At 48.9% G+C, this 18,344-nt stretch overlaps 1 protein-coding gene across 2 annotated transcripts in view; it reads left to right on the top strand.

Moving 5' to 3' along the window:
* LOC132372869 (chromatin remodeling regulator CECR2) overlaps nucleotides 1–17,032 on the top strand; it is a 152,498-nt gene extending 135,466 nt beyond the window's left edge. The window contains exons 14-18 of one of the 2 annotated variants that reach the window (XM_059935005.1): nucleotides 184–312; nucleotides 443–1,259; nucleotides 10,246–11,545; nucleotides 12,710–12,821; nucleotides 13,442–17,032. In XM_059935005.1, coding sequence (XP_059790988.1) covers nucleotides 184–312; nucleotides 443–1,259; nucleotides 10,246–11,545; nucleotides 12,710–12,821; nucleotides 13,442–13,447 — 2,364 coding nt within the window. In that variant the 3' untranslated portion in view covers nucleotides 13,448–17,032. Of the gene's footprint in view, nucleotides 1–183; nucleotides 313–442; nucleotides 1,260–10,242; nucleotides 11,546–12,709; nucleotides 12,822–13,441 lie in introns of both variants that reach the window. The other variant, XM_059935004.1, reaches the window with a different exon arrangement.
* Nucleotides 17,033–18,344: the final 1,312 nt, after the last annotated feature.

Here is an 18,344-nt window from a genome sequence, read left to right as displayed (position 1 = left end):
GGAGAACACTGGTGGAGGCGGCTCTGGGGAGAGACAAGGACGGGAAGCCCCTGCTCTGGGCCCTCCTGTGGCGAGTGTGCGCTTGGAGCAGGTGGCAGCCTTGTCCTCCAGTGGCACGTTGGTGTTCCGGATGTGAAGGGTGTGCCTCTTCTCTTCTTCTTGCCTTTGCTCCGTGCCCTCCAGAGGCCAGCAGGACAGGGAACGTTTTGTCCCCTCCGAGGGTCGGATCCTGCCACCATCCGTGTCTCCTCTGGAGCCCCAGAGCCGCACCCCGGCGGGCCTGGGCAGCAGCCCCAGCCTTTAGCAGTGCAGGTAAGCAAACTGCTCAGCATGCACAGGTGATGAGGTGTGTTTCAGAAATACAGTCTCTCCCCAGCTTAAATTGGACTTGTAATTTCCCATTACCTCGTGGTAAGCACATCTTCTCTTTTCTTGTTGCCAGCCTCCAGCTGGAATTAACCACCACCGAGGCCCCCCCGACGAGAAGCCGGGGTGCGGGGGGCTAGTGCCCCTTGGTGACGTGGGATCGCGCCCTGGACCCTCGCTGCTCGGGCAGATGAGCAGCCCCAGCCAGGAGGGGACTATGTATCCCCCAGCTCATTTCCAGCCAGGCTTTATCCCTCCCAGGCACGGTGGGGCTCCGGCCCGACCCCCAGCCTTTCCCGAGAGTTCAGAAATCCCTCCCAGCCACATGTACCGATCCTACAAGTACCTGAGTCGTGTACACTCTACAGTCTGGAATGGGAATCACGGTGCTACAAATCCAGGACCCTTGGGGCCAGATGAGAAGCCCCCCATGGGGCCAGGACCCTCTCACCAGCCTCGCACTCTGGGTCACATGATAGATTCCCGAGTGATGAGAGCACCCCTCCCCGCAAACCAGTGGCCAGAACAATCAGGCTTCCTACCTCACGGAGTTCCTTCTTCGGGGTACATGCGACCACCCTGTAAACCTGGCGGACATCGGTTCCAGCCCCCTCCGGCACCAACGCAAGGTTCTCTCTTTGGAGCACCGGCCCAGGCCCTGCGGGGAATGCGGGGCGGGGACTCCATGCTGGACAGCCCAGAGATGCTCGCCATGCAGCAGCTCTCCTCGCGGGGGTGCCCGCCAGCCGTGCCTTACCGCCCCCGCCAGCCCGTGCCGCCTCCCGTGACTGGCCCTTTCCCCCCAGTGGGCGTGGCGGCCCCCAAGCCTGCCTCGGGGGACCCTGGGCGGACACAGGACAGCAGGGAAACACTGGAGCCTGAGAACGGACGAGGTAATTCCCAGCCTCACCTTCATCTGCCCTTTGGCTCTCTAAGCTGTTAATTAAGGACTCACCTTTTTTTTTTTTTAAAAAAACATCTTTATTGGAGTATAATTGCTTTACAGTGGTGTGTTAGTTTCTGCTGTATAACAAAGTGAATCAGCTATACATATACATATGTCCCCATATCTCCTCCCTCTTGCGTCTCCCTCCCACCCTCCCTATCCCACCCCTCTAGGTGGTCACAAAGCACCGAGCTGATCTCCCTGTGCTATGCGGCTGCTTCCCACTAGCTAGCTATTTTACATTTGGTAGTGTATATATGTCCATGCCGCTCTCTCACTTCGTCCCAGCTTACCCTTCCCCCTCCCCGTGTCCTCAAGTCCATTCTCTACGTCTGCGTCTTTGTTCCTGTCCTGCCCCTAGGTTCTTCAGAACCTTGTTTTTTTTTTAAAGATTCCATATATGTGTGTTAGCACACAGTATTTGTTTTTCTCTTTCTGACTTACTTCACTGTGTATGACAGACTCTAGGTCCATCCACCTCACTACAAATAACTCAATTTCGTTTCTTTTTATGGCTGAGTAATATTCCATTGTATATATGTGCCACATCTTCTTAATCCATTCATCTGTCAATGGACGCTTAGGTTGCTTCCATGTCCTGGCTATTGTAAATAGTGCTGCAATGAACATTGTGGTACATGACTCTTTTTGAATTATGGTTTTCTCAGGGTATATGCCCAGTAGTGGGATTGCTGGGTCTTATGGTAGTTCTATTTTTAGTTTTTTAAGGAACCTCCATAGTCTTCTCCATAGTGGCTGTATCACTTTACATTCCCACCAACAGTGCAGGAGGGTTCCCTTTTCTCCACACCTTCTCCAGCATTTATTGTTTGTAGATTTTTTTGATGCTGGCCATTCTGACCAGTGTGAGGTGATACCTCATTGTAGTTTTGATGTGTATTTCTCAAGTGATTAGTGATGTTGAGCACCTTTCATGTGTTTGTTGGCAATCTGTATATCTTCTTTGGAGAAATGTCTATTTAGGTCTTCTGCCCATTTTTGGGTTGGGTTGTTTGTTTTTTCGATAGTGAGCTGCATGAGCTGCTTGTATATTTTGGAGATTAATCCTTTGTCCGTTGCTTCATTTGTAAATAGTTTCTCCTATTCTGAGGGTTGTCTTTTCGTCTTGTTTATGGTTTCCTTTGCTGTGCAAAAAGTTTTTAAGTTTCATTAGGTCCCATTTGTTTATTTTTGTTTTTATTTCCATTTCTCTAGGAGGTGGGTCAAAAAGGATCTTGCTCTGATTTATGTCATAGAGTGTTCTGCCTATGTTTTCCTCTAAGAGTTTTATAGTGTCTGGCCTTACATTTAGGCCTTTAATCCATTTTGAGTTTATTTCTGTGTGCCGTGTTAGGGAGTGGTCTAATTTCATTCTTTCAAATGTAGCTGTCCAGTTTTCCCAGCACCACTTATTGAAGAGGCTGTCTTTTCTGCATTGTATATTCTTGCCTCCTTTATCAAAGATAAGGTGACCATATGTGCGTGGGTTTATCTCTGGGCTTTCTGTCCTTTTCCATTGACCTATATTTCTGTTTTTGTGCCAGTACCATACTGTCTTGATTACTGTAGCTTTGTAGTATAGTCTGAAGTCAGGAAGCCTGATTCCTCCAGCTCCGTTTTTCTTTCACAAGATTGCTTTGGCTGTTTGGGCTCTTCTGTGCTTCCATACAAATTGTGAAATTTTTTGTTCTAGTTGTGTGAAAAATGCCATTGGTAGTTTGCTAGGGATTGCATTGAATCTGTAGATTGCTTTGGGTAGTATAGTCATTTTCACAATGTTGATTTCTTCCAATCCAAGAACATGGTATATCTCTCTATCTGTTTGTATCATCCATAATTTCTTTCATAAGGTCTTTTGTCTCCTTAGGTAGGTTTATTCCTAGGTATTTTATTCTTTTTGTTGCAGTGATAAATGAAAGTGTTTCCTTAATTTCTCTGTCAGATTTTTCATCATTAGTGTATAGGAATGCAAGAGATTTCTGTGCATTAATTTTGTATCCTGCTACTTTACCAAATTCACTGATTAGCTCTAGTAGTTTTCTGGTAGCATCTGTAGGATTCTCTATGTATAGTATCGTGTCATCTGCTGCAGACAGTGACAGTTTTACTTCGTTTCCAATTTGGATTCCTTTTATTTCTTTTTCTTCTCTGATTGTTGTGGCTAAAACTTCCAAAACTATGTTGAGTAATAGTGGTGAGAGTGGACAGCCTTGTCTTGTTCCTGATCTTAGAGGAAATGGTTTCAGTTTCTCACCGTTGAGAACTATGATGGCTGTGGGTTTGTCATATATGGCCTTTATTATGTTGAGGTAGGTTCCCTCTATGCCTACTTTCTGGAGAGTTTTTATCATAAATGGGTGTTGAATTTTGTCAAAAGCTTTTTCTGCATCTTTTTCTGATCATATGGTTTTTATCCTTCAATTTTTTAATATGGTGTATCCCACTGATTGATTTGCATATATTGAAGAATCCTTGCATTCCTGGGATAAACCCCACTTGATCATGGTGTATGATCCTTTTAATGTGCTGTTGGATTCTGTTTGCTAGTATTTTGTTGAGGACTTTTGCATCTATGTTCATCAGTGATTCTGGCCTGTAGTTTTCTTTTTTTGTGACATCTTTGTCTGGTTTTGGTATCAGTGTGATGATGGTGGCCTTGTAAAATGAGTTTGGGAGTGTTCCTCCGTCTGCTATATTTAGGAAGAGTTTGATAAGGATTGGTGTTAGCTCTTCTCTGAATGTTTCATAGAATTCACCTGTGAAGCCATCTGGTCCTGGGCTTTTCTTTGATGGAAGATTTTTAATCACAGTTTCAATTTCAGTGCTTGTGATTCGTCTGTTTGTATTTTCTATTTCTTCCTGGTTCAGTCTCGGAAGGTTGTGCTTTTCTAAGAATTTGTCCATTCTTCCAGGTTGTCCATTTTATTGGCATATAGGTGCTTGCAGTAATCTCTCATGATCCTTTGTATTTCTGCAGTGTCAGTTGTTACTTCTCCTTTTTCATTTCTAATTCTACTGATTTGAGTCTTCTCCCTTTTTATCTTGATGAGTCTGGCTAATGGTTTATCAATTTTGTTTATCTTCTCAAAGAACCAGCTTTTTTTTTTTTTTATTTTTTTAAGAACCAGCTTTTATTTGTATTGATCTTTGCTATCGTTTCCTTCATTTCTTTTTCATTTATTTCTGATCTTATTTTTATGATTTCTTTCTTTCTGCTAACTTTGGGGATTTTTTTGTTCTTTTTTCTCTAATTGCTTTAGGTGTAAGGTTAGGTTGTTTATTTGAGATGTTTCTTGTTTCTTGAGGTAGGCTTGTATAGCTATAAACTTCCCTCTTAGAACTGCTTTTGCTGCATCCCATAGGTTTTGGGTCGTCGTGTTTTCATCGTCATTTGTTTCTGGGTATTTTTTGATTTCTTCTTTGATTTCTTCATTGATTTCTTGGTTATTTAGTAGCATATTGTTTAGCCTCCGTGTGTTTGTGTTTGTATTATTTTACAGTTTTTTTCCTGTAATTGATATGTAATCTCATAGCGTTGTGGTTGGAAAAGATGCTTGATATGATTTCAGTTTTCTTAAACTTACTGAGGCTTGATTTGTGACCCAAGATATGATCTATCCTGGAGAATGTTCCATGAGCACTTGAGAAGAAAGTGTATTCTGTTGTTTTTGGATGGAGTGTCCTATAAATAGCAATTAAGTCCATCTTGTTTAATGTGTCATATAAAGCTTGTGTTTCGTTATTTGGTGATAGTGGGGTGTTAAAGTCCCCTACTATGATTGTGTTACTGTCAGTTTCCCCTTTTATGGCTGTTAGCATTTGCCTTATGTATTGAGGTGCTCCTATGTTGGGTGCATAAAATTTACAATTGTTATATCTTCTTGGATTGATCCCTTGATCATTATGTAGTGTCCTTCTTTGTCTCTTTTAATAGTCTTCATTTTAAAGAGTATTTTGTCTGATATGAGAATTGCTACTCCAGCTTTCTTTTGATTTCCATTTGCATGGAATATCTTTTTCCATCCCCTCACTTTCAGTCTGTATGTGTCCCTAGGTCTGAAGTGGATCTCTTGTAGACAGCTTATACACGGGTCTTGTTTTTGTATCCATTCAGCCCGTCTGTGTCTTTTGGTTGGAGCATTTAATCCATTTACATTTAAGGTAATTATTAATATGTATGTTCCTATTACCATTTTCTTAATTGTTTTGGGTTTGTTGTTGTAGGTCTTTTCCTTCTCTTGTGTTTCCTGCCTAGAGAAGTTCCTTTAGCATTTGTTGTAAAGGTGGTTTGGTGGTGCTGAATTCTCTTAGCTTTTACTTGTCTGTAAAGGTTTTAATTTCTCCATCGAATCTGAATGAGATCCTTGCTGGGTATAGTAATCTTGGTTGTAGGTTTTTCCCTTTCATCCCTTTAAATGTGTCCTTCCGCTCCCTTCTGGCTCGCAGAGTTTCTGCTGAAAGATCAGCTGTTAACCTTATGGGGATTCCCTTGTGTGTTATTTCTTGCTTTTCCCTTACTGCTTTCAGTATTTTTTTCTTTGTATTTAGTTTTTGATAGTTTGATTACTATGTGTCTTGGCGTGTTTCTCCATGGATTTATCCTGTATGGGACTCTCTGCGCTTCCTGGACTTGATTGACTATTTCCTTTCCCATATTAGGGAAGTTTTCAACTATAAACTCTTCAAATATTTTCTCCGTCCCTTTCTTTTTCTCTTCTTCTGGGACCCCTATAATTCGAATGTTGGTGCGTTTAATGTTGTCCCAGAGGTCTCTGAGACTGTCCTCAATTCTTTTCATTCTTTTTTCTTTATTCTGCTCTTTGGTAGTTATTTCCACTATTTTATCTTCCAGGTCACTTATCCATTCTTCTGCCTCAGTTATTCTGCTATTGATTCCTTCTAGAGGATTTTTAATTTCATTTATTGTGTTGTTCATGATTGTTTTCTCTTTAGTTCTTCTAGGTCCTTGTTAAACGTTTCTTGTATTTTCTCCATTCTAGTTCCAAGATTTGGGATCATCTTTACTATCATTACTCTGAATTCTTTTTCAGGTAGACTGCCTATTTCCTCTTCATTTGTTTGGTCTGGTGGGTTTTTACCTTGCTACTTCATCTGCTGCGTATTTCTCTGTCTTCTCATTTTGCTTAACTTACTTGTGTTTGGGGGTCTCCTTTTTGCAGGCTGAAGGTTCGTAGTTCCCGTTGTTTTTGGTGTCTTCTCCCAGTGGATAAGGTTGGTTCAGTGGGTTGTGTAGGCTTCCTGGTGGAGGGGACTGGTGCCTGTGTTCTGGTGGTTGAGGGTGGATCTTGTTTTCTGGTGGGCAGGACCGCGTTCGGTGGTGTGTTTTGGGGTGTCTATGAACTTATTATGATTTTAGGCAGCCTCTCTGCTAATGGGTGGGGTTGTGTTCCTGTCTTGCTAGTTGTTTGGCATGGGGTGTCCAGCACTGGAGCTTGCCGGTCATTGAGTGGAGCTGGGTCTTAGCGTTGAGATGGAGATCTCTGGGAGCGCTCTCGCTGGTGGATACTACTTGGGATCGGGAGGTCTGGTGGTCCAGTGTCCTGAACCTGGCTCTCCCACCTCAGAGGCTCAGGCCCGACAGCTGGCCGGAGCACCAAGACTCTGTCAGCCACACGGCTTTTGGGAAGTCTTACGTCTTCTGCCAGCATTCAGTAGTTATTCTGCCCAAGTTGTTCCACATGTAGATGTATTTTTTGATATATTTGTGGAGAGGAAGGTGAGCTCCATGTCTTACTCCTCTGCCATCTTGAAGGTCCTCTCTCTTTACACCTCCTGTTGCTAGAGAGGATCCACATTTCATCTGGAAAGGACATAAATCTGGCAATCTCACTTCACACCTAGCCCATCCACCTTTTTTCCCTTTGTGCTTATTAGTCTGTTTCACTTGCTCACAGCGGGCCCCATGCAGCGGCCTTGCCCCCGGCCCTTCAGACCAGAGTTCCTCGTGAAATGGCTGAGCCGACATTTCAGCTCAGGACGTGCGCTGAGGCTCCTCACGGGACACTCAACTCAAGATGACTCACCTTTTAACACAGACTGTTGTACAAAATGTGGACCGGCCTCCAGCCTCTTTGTCTTCAGATACGCTGGGTTGAGCCAGTCATGGTCCAGGATTTCTGTGATGATCATCGCCGCACAGGTGCAGTGCTTACTGTACCAGGCACTCTTTTTGAGACTTTTACCCGTACTGACCCTCTGAATTCTCAGAGCAAGCCTTTGAGGGAGCTTTTATTGTCATCCTCGTTTTTATAGATAGAAATTCCAAGGCACAAAGATGGTTATTTGCCTTCATCTAGTTCTGGGGACAGGGGTGTTTGGGTGGGCCCTGGGACTTGAACCAGACGCACCGGGTCCAGCGTTCGTGTCCTCAACCCCTGCATTATCCAGCCCCACTTAAAAATTGCTGTCCTGAAAGTTACCCATGGGAAATACATTTCCAGTGTTTTACTTAAGGTCCAGTTCTCTCCATTCTTCTCTCCTCGGGTGCATATCTGTGTCTGCTGAGAATGAAGAGTAGTTAGGGAGACCAGCAAATCTTGAAGGGGTTTCTCAAAAATGCTATTTAAGAGAGTAAACCTAAAACTGCAGGAGAAAGGTGACAGGACTCCTTTGTGTGATTAATGCTTGTTTCTGGGATAGACACCTAGCCTGTGTTGCATGTGCGAGAGTGGGGGACACCTGGACTTCTGCAAAATATGATGACGATTCCATGTAAAGTTGGGGGTGGACCTAGAACTCAAACTTCCATTTAGTGTTTCTTTGGAGGAAAGGCCCGTTCCGTGAATACCAGCTTTAGCAAAATTTTCCAGTAATGATTTCAGATGTGTCTGGAATTCAGAGCTTTGGAGGAGAAGTCCCAGGACCAAACCTTGGAGCAGTCTGTCTGTTAGTTGCCATGGATTTTTGTTTGTTTTGTTGCATTTTATTACCTTAATGGAGTATAGTTGATTTGCAGTGTTGTATTAATTTCTGCTGTACAGCAGTGATTCAGTTATACATATAAATACATTCTTTCCCATGATGGTTTATCACAGGATATAGAATATAGTTCTCTGTGCTATACAGTAGGACCTTGTTGTTCATCTGTCCTATATATAATAATTTGCGTCTGCTAATCCCAAACTCCCAGTCCATCCCTCCGCCACTTCCCCTCCCGCTTGGCAGCCACATCTGTTCTCTATGTCTGTGACTCTGTTTCGTAGATAAGGTTATTTGTGTCGTATTTTAGGTTCCACATATAAGTGATATCATATGGTATTTGTCTTTCTCTGACTTCACTTAGTGTGACAATCTCTAGGTCCATCCATGTTGCTGTAAATGGCATTATTTCATTCTTTTTTTATGGCTGAGTAGTATTCCATTGTGTATATGTACCACATCTTCTTTAGCCGTTCATCTGTCGATGGACATTTAGGTTGCTTCCATGTCTTGGCTATTGTAAATAGTGCTGCAGTGAACATTGGGGTGCATGTGTCTTTTCGAATTATGGTTTTCTCCAGATATATGCTCAGGAGTGGGATTGCAGGATCATACGTTAACTCTATTTTTAGTTTTTTAAGGAACCTTCATACCGTTCTCCATAGTGGCTGCATCAATTTACATTCCCATCAACAGTGTAGGAGGGTTCTCTTTTCCCCACATCCTGTCCAACATTTATTATTGGTAGACCTTTTTAATGATGGCCATTCAGACCAGTGTGAGGTGACACCTCATTGTAGTTTGGATTTGCATTTCTCTAATAATTAGTGATGGTGAACATCTTTTCATGTGCCTCTTGACCATCTGTATGTCTTCACTGGAGAAATGTCTGTTTTATGTCTTGTGCCCATTTTTTGATTGGTTTGTTTTTATGTTGAGTTGTATGAGCTGTTTGTATATTTGGAAATTGAGCCCTTGTTGGTCGCATAATTTGCAAATATTTTCTCCCAATCCATAGGTTGTCTTTTCGTTTTGTTTATGGTTTCCTTTGCTGTACAAAAGTTTGTAAGTTTCATTAGGTCCCACTTGTTTATTGTTTATTTTTGTGTATGGTGTGAGGTGTTGCCATGTTTTATGTTAACTGAATGATGAAAAGTGCACATTTTCATTATCATTGTATAGCTTGTACCTTTGATCTTTAAAGCCAGCGTTAGTTCATCAGGAGCCTTCGATCCTAGTTGATCTTAAAAGTCATGAATTCTTGATCTTGTCCTTAAGCTCTCACCAGAATCGTATTGTGACCGCCTCTGGGCAACAACTCTGCCCTACCTCAGAGATCATAATGATAAGACGTGTTTATGGCTAAACACAATAGCAAGGGAAAGAATTCTGAGTTTGTAATTAAGCATTTGAGTCTAGTAATTTAGTTTGATTGTTTATTAAATTTCTGTAATACGCTGAAGATGCCTTTTGAGTGTTACACTGTCGGCATTCCTGTTTTCAAGATGTCCAGACAAGACGTGTATTTTCATTCATTCAGCAAATACTGATTGAGCCCCGTTTTGTGCGAATGACTGAGTGTGTGGTGGGGAACAGAACCTAGGAACCTAGTCCCTACTCCCTTGCGGCGGGTGTCCTGACGGCAGAGGTCGGGTTCTGGCCTTCCTGGTGTTCTCGTGCTGGGTCCCTCCTTCTCACTGTCAGGGCACAGCCTCCCAACCAGACCTGCAATTCCAGCGCCAGCGCACCCTCCGTCCTGTTTCACACACATGTCCTTGGAGTCGGGCACACGGATTGCACCCCCTTGCTAGTGCGGAAGGGATTGCGAGGCCTCTGGCAGACCTTGCGGGAGCTGCAGAGCCTTAGCCCTGGTCTGGGTTGGGGGAATCAGGGTGTCGCCACCGGGGCCCCACGTCCACGTTGTCTGACCGCCCGTCGTGTGCTGGGGTTTCAGCTCCCGAAGTGCAACTTTGTCTCCGTTTTTCTTGCAGCAGATCCCTTGCCTGGGCTCGAGGAGAAACCAGCCAGTGTTGGTGCTTTGGAGGGGGCGTTCCTCAAGCAGCTACCTCACCCCGCGCCCCTGCTGCAGGCCGACGGTGCCAGGCGGAGCTCGCCCCAGGGAAGGGATGCCGATGGCCCAGAGCTCAGGCACGAGTCCTCGGAGCCTGGAGACAGCTGCCCAGTGAACGCGGGCAGGGGCGCCTGGCTCTCGGGGAGCGGCTTCGCAGGCCCAGCCGCCCAGGGGTGCGCCCTAGCAGACCCGGGGGCGCTGCCTGAAAACGGACTGAGGGCGGAAGCCTCCCCGTGTGGGTCTGAGGGCAAGGGCAGAGCGCCACCGGAGGCCGCGCCGCCCGCCGAGCCCGCGTGCTCCGCCCTGTACGCGCCTGGCCTGGAGTACCCCAGCTCCACCGCACGGTACCGTGTCGGCCCAGGCCTGCAGGCTGTGGGCCCCGTGATGGGGGGCAAGCCCTCAGCCCCGCACCCTCAGCCTTTTCCCCCTCGGGCGTTTCCGTCCCACGACCCTCATTCTGGAGTCTTCCCCCAGTACCGCCCTCACCAGGGAATGAGGTACCCCTACCAGCCGCCACCTCAGCCTTCCTACCATCACTACCCGCGGACTCCTTATTACTCGTGTCCACAGGGCTTTTCAGACTGGCCGAGACACCTCCCTGCCCCGGGAAGCCCGAGCGGGCCCCCGCCGGCTCAGCCTGGCCCTGCCAGGCCCCTCTTCCTCGATAAGAGCGCTGGGGCCGGGCTGCAGGGCTGCGAGGCGCTGGGCGCTGCCTTAACCTCCCCCGCGCGGGTGGGCGCCGTGGTCGCCAAGACGGCGGATGGGCAGAATCCTGGCCCAGAGGAGAAGCAGGATGAGTCTATGGAGAGGCCAGAGAGTCCCAAAGAATTTTTAGATCTGGACAACCACAATGCAGCTACCAAGCGGCAGAGTTCACTGTCAGCCAGCGAGTATCTCTACGGAACGCCCCCTGCACCGCTGAGCTCGGGGGTGGGCTTCGGTTCTTCTGTTTTCCCCCCGCACGGAGTGATGCTGCACGCGGGGCCTCCTTACCAGCCGCAGCGGCCGGCCGGGCATTTCCAGCCCAGGGCTTACTCCTCCCCCACGGCTGCTCACCCGCCTCACCGCCCAGTGGTGGCCCAGCCCAATGGCCTGTCCCCCGAGTGCCCCCTCTACCGCTACCCAGAAGAGGGCCTGGGCCACTTCCAAGCTGTGATGATGGAGCAGATGGGCCCTGGAAGTGGGGTGAGGGTGCCTTTCCAGGAGATGCACAGACCATCCGGGTAAGGCTGCACAGAGTGCTTTTTCCTGGGGAAAAAAAGAGTAGCTGGTAGTTTTACAAAGAAAAACGGCCTTGGGAATGAAGGTGGTGTGCGTGGTCTGGGCGCAGGAAGAGCGTGTGGGTCATTGGTGCTGGGGACTTGGAAGGTGCTAGCTTTGGAGTCCAGTTTTGTCTGTGGTGGTTTTTTCCCTCGTGAAAGTGAATTGGCATTTAAGTGACCGTTTGGTTAGATTTTGGACACCTGATGGCCAGCGTTTGGGAGCTGTAGGCAGAGGCTCTCACCTGGGTGAAGGGGTCTCAGACCTGGGGTGGGCGGTCACAGGTGGTGTCCCAGGCTCACTCCTTGCCTCTCATTTCTTCCTCTAACACTGAATGAAAAAACTAGGTTTATCCAGAACTAGGGCAAGTCACATTACTGTCCCCATGAGAATTCTAATATAGACCCACCCAGGTAATCTGTCAGCCAGGAAGTTTTCAAGTCAGAAGTCTTGGAGCCTCATCATAAAACCAGCATCATCCACCTTAAGAACCCGAGTGCCCCTCCCAGGGCCAGCCTCAGAAGACCTCGCTGCATTTGCTTTATACCTCTCTGAATATCTGTTATGTTTCATGTCTTGTCTTTGTCTTCGTCCTCCTGGGGCACAGCCCCAGGCCATTACCCCAGCAAAGGAAGTAACGTCAGCTGGTCTGATGGGAGGCCTTATTTGATTTCTTCAGTTGTCCGCAGAGTGTCCTTGTAGCTCTGTTTCTTTTTGATTTTTTTCCCCATTCAGGATCCATTCGAGGTTCATGGATCTACGAGGTTCATGGATCTACGTTTGGTTGCTGTGCCTGCGTAGTCTCTTAATTTACAACATTGGCTTTGCTTTCTTTGTTTTTCAAAGACCGGAGGCCAGTTCTGCTGTCAGAGTGCCCCAGACCCTGGATTCTTCTCACTGTTTCCTCATGTTCAGAGTCACATTGAACACCGTTGTCAGGAGTCCTGCACAGGTGGTGTCAGGCGTCTCTCACCCGCCACACCTGGCGGCACCTGTGTCAGTGTCCAGTGTTGATCCCCTGGGTAGTCAAGGCAGGGTCTGCGTGAGACTTTCACAATTAAAGGTTTTTTCCTCTGCACTGAGTCTGTCTTCGCTCATTCTTAACCGTTCCTTACTTACGTCTCTAGACTGCAGATGCACCCGGCCCAGTCCCGGCCCTCGTTCCCAAAGACACCGGCACCAGCAGCTCCGCAGGAGGGGCTGCCACCACATAAGCCCCCAACACTTCCTCTCGATCAGGTCAGAATGATGAAATATCAGAGCTCTTCTTATTCTTCCAGGTGGCAGGAAGTAAGGACTTGTGTTTGTTGCTGTCGATGCAAGGACTGTCCCCGGAAAGGGCTTTGTGTCCTGTGGGCGGCCGGGGAGGGCCCGGCCCAAGCACTCCAGCTGACGGGGCCTCGGAAGCAGCTTCCCTCCCGTACTGGCGAGTCCCTTTTTCCTGTTCTTATGGCACCAGCTGTTTGGGGATTATTTAAACACCCTTTTCCCAAACTGGCTGCCAGCATTTCTTGGATACGATCCCTTGTCTGTTTTACCCTCCCCACCTACTTCATCTGGGAGAGGCTGGTCCACGGTGCTGGGCGCCGTGCCCGGAGTTGCCCGTGCCGGCTCTCTCTCCCCTGCCCCGACCCGGCCCCCCTGGAGGCGGGAGTCCTCGGCCGCTACAGGGCTGAGCTGTGAGTCGGGCAGTCCAGGATTCAGAGCCCGCACTCCGGCAGAACTGGCTGACGAAGCCAAATTAGGCTGTTTCCCTAGATGGAGAGGAATGCGTGTGCATGCAGTTCCTCGGCTTAATTGTTTTCAACAATTAACACATGTTAATTTTGTTTAAATTGTCTTTATTTTGCTTCCCTCAGAGCTAGTCCAAGGAGGAAACAAGCCCCAGGGAAACAGAAAGCTGCATATGACAAGGGTGGAGAACGGGGAGGAGGGGGGGCACGGCCCCGCCCACCTCTCCCATCATTGGCATCACTTCGTGCGTCCCAGAGCCTGGACGCCCCTCCTCACCGACGCACCTGCTCGCGAGGTCGTGGGCGAGAGTGGAGACCAGATGGGCTGGACTCTGGTGGCTTTTCCAGACCCTGAGACTCTTGTTCAGGGAAGATCACCCTGACCTGGGGGGGGGGGGCGGTGCTGGTGGGCTGTCATGGCAGCTGCACTCAGGTATACGTTTGGGGAAGGGACTACTCGTGTTGGATGTGTTTGGAGCTGGGTCCAGTTTACAGAGTTTTCATGTTGCCTTTAAGATGATTTCTGTCTTTGGTGGTGAATGTATTGTACATAAAGCCTGCAGGGCGGGTGGTGGGGATGGAGTCTGGCCGGTGGGCCCGCAGCCCTGCTGACCCTCCTGTGTTTACAGCCCTGACCCACTCACATTTGGGAGCTGGGGGAGAGGCAGGCAAGGCCGCCGTGTTTCCGCTAACGGGCTCTTCCCTGTCAGCCTGAGGGGCAGCTCCCTCGCCTGGTGCCCAGGTCCTGGTCCAAGACAGCAGTGCCCCTCCTGGTTGGCTAGCTGCCCCGCCAGATAGTTGTAAACCAATATCAGGAGCATTTGCTCGTTAGAAGGTGAGGTGACACGTCCCCATCACAGACCTGCCGGGACTGTGGTCTAGAAGACGTCACAAGCTTCCTGGCACGAATCACAGTTTGTGGCAGTGACTACTCAGGTTTGTATATGTTTAGTATCAATAAAGAAGCTGCACAGTTTTTAATAGGAAAATGTATTCTATAGATTTACAGCTTGAATTTAGGAATATTTCAGTATATATAGTTTTTATTCATTTTATGTGAATCATAGTAAAATAAGTCATGGTGATTTAAAATAGCTATCAAGAACAAGTTCTTGAAATCACTTGTCTGTCTGTGATAGGAAACAGTTTTACAGTATTAAGTTACTTTATTACAGTTTTAGAAGCCAACGACACTGGATTCTCCCTGTTTAGCATTCTTTGATTTTAGCTGAGATGCCACCAAAGTTAGGACTCATACGTTTTAAACTTGCGAATATCCCACAAAGGAAAAAAGAAAAAAAAAAAAAAACAACTAAGGAAGATGCCCTCAAGTTACAGGTTTCTGTAAAGAATAGTGTTATTTTTAAGCATGCCTTTGGGATAGTAGAAAAGCTTCCATAAAACATTGGTTGGTTGATTTGCACTTGTTTCTTATAAATTCAACTGTGTGAGGGGCCAAGAGAACCTTGCCTCCAGTCCTGGTGTCCTTGATGAAGCTGGAATAAACCTGCGCTTTCAGTAGGAAAAGAAACAAGTTGGAAACATCCGTGTTGTCCCCGTGGAACGCAGGCACCAGATCCGAACGCGTGGATGCTGACCTGCGGGGCGCACGAGGCTTGGGCAGGTTGAGCGCTGGGAACGCGGACGCCTCCCAGACACGCTGCACAGAAACACGAATTTTTCCTTACTAGACTAAAATTTGGCGTGCTTTTAAATGGAGTGAGTTTGGGGGCTGTGTTCTCATTGGATCCTGGTTCTTGTTAGAACCCTGTCACTGGCGTGATGCGGTTCAGGGTGGGGAGGTCAGCGTCGCCCCTCGGGAAGGATGGGGTAGGGTTGCGGGCAGGTCCAGGTTGGCCCCCAAGCTGTGAAGGACCGTGCCCAGGACACGCTGCTTCCCCGCGTGTCTGTGCGCCAGCCGGGAGGGGAGACTGCAGCTTTGTACAGCTGGTCTGGGCCCAGAGCCTTCTCCCCACCGGCCTTGAAGCTGCTTCGGGTGCGAGGCTGTAGGCACCCCTGCCTTGAGCCGAACCAGCCCCGGGGCAGGGCCGGGAGGGACCACGGCGATTCTGCCCTCTCCTTCCGCCTGGGGGCCTCGGAGCCTCGGGTCGCTCTGCTCCCCCCGCCACAGCCGCTCCCCCCCCCCCCGCTGCCCAAGGAGCTGTGGACAGGACAGGAGCCTCCCTTCTGGGTGAGTGGGACGCTGAGGAGGTGCGGAGTGAGTGGAGCCCCCTGTGGTGCCTGTGGTGAGCCTGCTGCGTCCCTTGGCCGGTAGGGCCGTCCCTGGTGGGGCCCCTGCGCTCCTCCCAGCTGGAACGTGGCCTGGGAGGAGGTCCCAGAGGGCCCTTCCCCTGGGACCACCGCCACCTGTCAGGGGCCGGGAGGACTTCACGTCCACCGCTGACCTTGGTTAGAAACTCTCTCCCCAGGACCCAGGGAAATAAAAGATCCAGAGAGAAAAGTAGAGCCTTTTGGAAGGTTTCTGGCCTGGGGTTTTTTCCCCTCAGAGTCTGTCCATTTAAAATTAGCTCTTGGCTAAAGTTTATTACGGTAAAAACATATGAAGACTGCGTAAGGACAGACACGCAGGATCCTGTTCATAACACTTTTCTCATCCCACCTTTTAAAAGTGAAACTAAAGCTGCTGCGTCCTCTCCCTTGCAGGGGGTAGGGGTTGGGGACATACTGGCCTCTTGTCAGCAGGACGCCCTACCTGGGGCCCCGGGTGCCTGTGAACAGGAAAAGTTCCATGTTGCTTGAAAGCATTCGGCCCTCAGCCAGCCTGGCCCGCGGAGCCTGGCAGCGTGCTCGTGGCTGGGCGTCCAGGCCTCCGTCGCGTGGGTTATCGGCTGGGTCGTCACTTGTCTTAGTTCTGCCGGGTCCGGGAGTGGGTTGTGTGCTGTCCAGGACAGCCGGCATCACCTGGGCTGAGCTTTTTTCTCACTTTTTAAAGGAGGTTCCAATCTACAGCTACACACTGCTCTCAAGTCCTGGTTTGAGATTTCCTGTGAAACCCTAACCCAGTAGCCCCGAGGCAGGGACCGTCACAGAACGGCGGCATCCAGGGCGTTCAGAGTCCAGCTGAAGGACTGGGGTGCCCACCCCAGAAATCGGGTCGTGTGGGAGTTGGGGCCGTCGGGCCGCGGCTGCTGGGGTGCGGGGTCCCCAGCCAGGGGCTGAGCCCATGACTGGACTCTCCCGGGACGCGGGCCTTCCCTGCCCCGCGTCCTCTCGTGTGGGGCTGGCTGCTCCTCGTCCCCACCGCGCCTCACAGGCCCTTGCCCAGCAGTCCGTCAGCCGGCTGCCTGCCCGCTGGTCTCTCCCTCGTTCTGCCCTGGGGGCTGACGTAGAAATGCCTCAAACCAGCTGACTGTCCTGTGGATTTGAAAAGGGAAGGTGGGTTCGGGAGTGAGTTACTGAACGCTGACCCCCTCCCCAGCTGGGGCTCGTGCCCAGCTCCCCTGCTGCAGAAGCCTGTGAGCTTTCCTGGCCAGTACTGGAAAGGGGAATGCTATTTATTTTTGTATTGTGTATATTTTGTCTGGTCTGCTGATTCCCTGTTTCACTGAGAGCCACACTTACCTCAAGAGTTAGTTCTATACTGTGTGTTGGATAATTTTTTAAAAGAACTTTTTAAAAAGCTTTTTGATCCTTGGAGGTCTGTAGATTTATTTCCATATGAACTGGTTATTTTGTATAAAGTACATTCTTAAAATAGCAGGGTGATACGTGTGAGTTGTGTGTGTCCTGTGTCACTTTCATCACTGGGGCAAACTCCCATCAGGACAGAGGTTTGAATTAGGCCCCAGGGCTGTCACCTAAAAAGGCAGCCCCATCTCAGCCCACGTGGTCCCCGCGGGCCACGCACGCACGGGGTGGGGACGGGGTGGGCCCCGCGCCGCTGACGGGGGCTCTGCAGAGAAGCTGAGCGGTAACGAAGCTGGCTGGTGGGTCCAGGCGGCGTCTGGGATCACACACTCTCCGCCGCCAGGCCTGTGGGCCCCGCCTTCTGTGCCCAGCCCGGGGCCACCCTCACCAGCCCAGGCGCTTGCACAAACACGGTCCCACCCAAACCCGGGCCGGCCTGTAAGTGAAGTGTGCACCCGGGGCGGGCAGGGGGCTTGGAGACTAGGTGGTGCTCTCCTCCCTCCCAATTTAGTTTTCCTTCCCAGTTCCTGGGAGGGTGTTTGTTGTTGGGGGAGGGGGAGGAGAGATGAAGAGGAGCCGCCTATTATCAGTTAGCTGGAGTCTTAGGTCACAAAAATTCCTGGCCTGTTTTATCCTTGTAAGTAATACTTTTCACTAGAAATGCTACCACAAATAGTCCCAGTTTCCAGATCTGTTCCCCCTCAGGTTTATCACTTTCTGGGCTGTGACCTTCGTGACCTCCAGTTGTTTTTTGTCAGATTATCCCCATTGATGTGTTGGTATATATTTTTGAGACTTCAGTCCTTGTCCTTTTTAAGAACTGTGTTCACAGTGCAGTCAGTCCCCCACACAAAGCGTTTTTCCTATAAAATACTATGTCAATCACATTTTCTAGTTGAGTAGTTGCATTTCCATATGTTTTTTGAAACCCAAAAAAATGAACTTTAAAGTGGAAGTTGTTAGTAAACCCCGAATTTGATGTGATGCCAGTTGGAGTGTTTGTCTCGCTTGACTCTCAGTCCCCTCAGCCTGGGCGGGGCGGGGGACAGGTGGCCAGGACCCTGGCCTGGCCCCCTTTGCATCCTGATGTGTGGACCTGTGTGTGGTCGTATGAATACGTGTAAAGTTTGATTTCTAACTTTTGGATTCCCAACTGGAACCCCTCCTACTATGACATGAATTCCTCACCAAACAAAGGCCAGAATGTTCTGACAGTTTTAGCCAGAGATTGACTTTTTAGTAGGAATTTAGCTCTTAGCTGAATGCCCTTAGGGTGTTTCCCAGAATTATCTCCTTGGGACCAAAACAAAGTGTCTTCCACTGGTCAACTCTGTTTCAAGACCTGGTCCAGCAGATGGTGTTAATCTGTCCCTGTTTTCAG

The sequence above is a fragment of the Balaenoptera ricei genome, chromosome 10, assembly GCF_028023285.1.
Source record: "Balaenoptera ricei isolate mBalRic1 chromosome 10, mBalRic1.hap2, whole genome shotgun sequence".
NCBI classification, from domain to species: Eukaryota; Metazoa; Chordata; class Mammalia; order Artiodactyla; family Balaenopteridae; genus Balaenoptera; species Balaenoptera ricei.
Note: the sequence above shows the minus strand (reverse complement) of the source record. Positions and strands in the feature narration are given on the sequence as shown.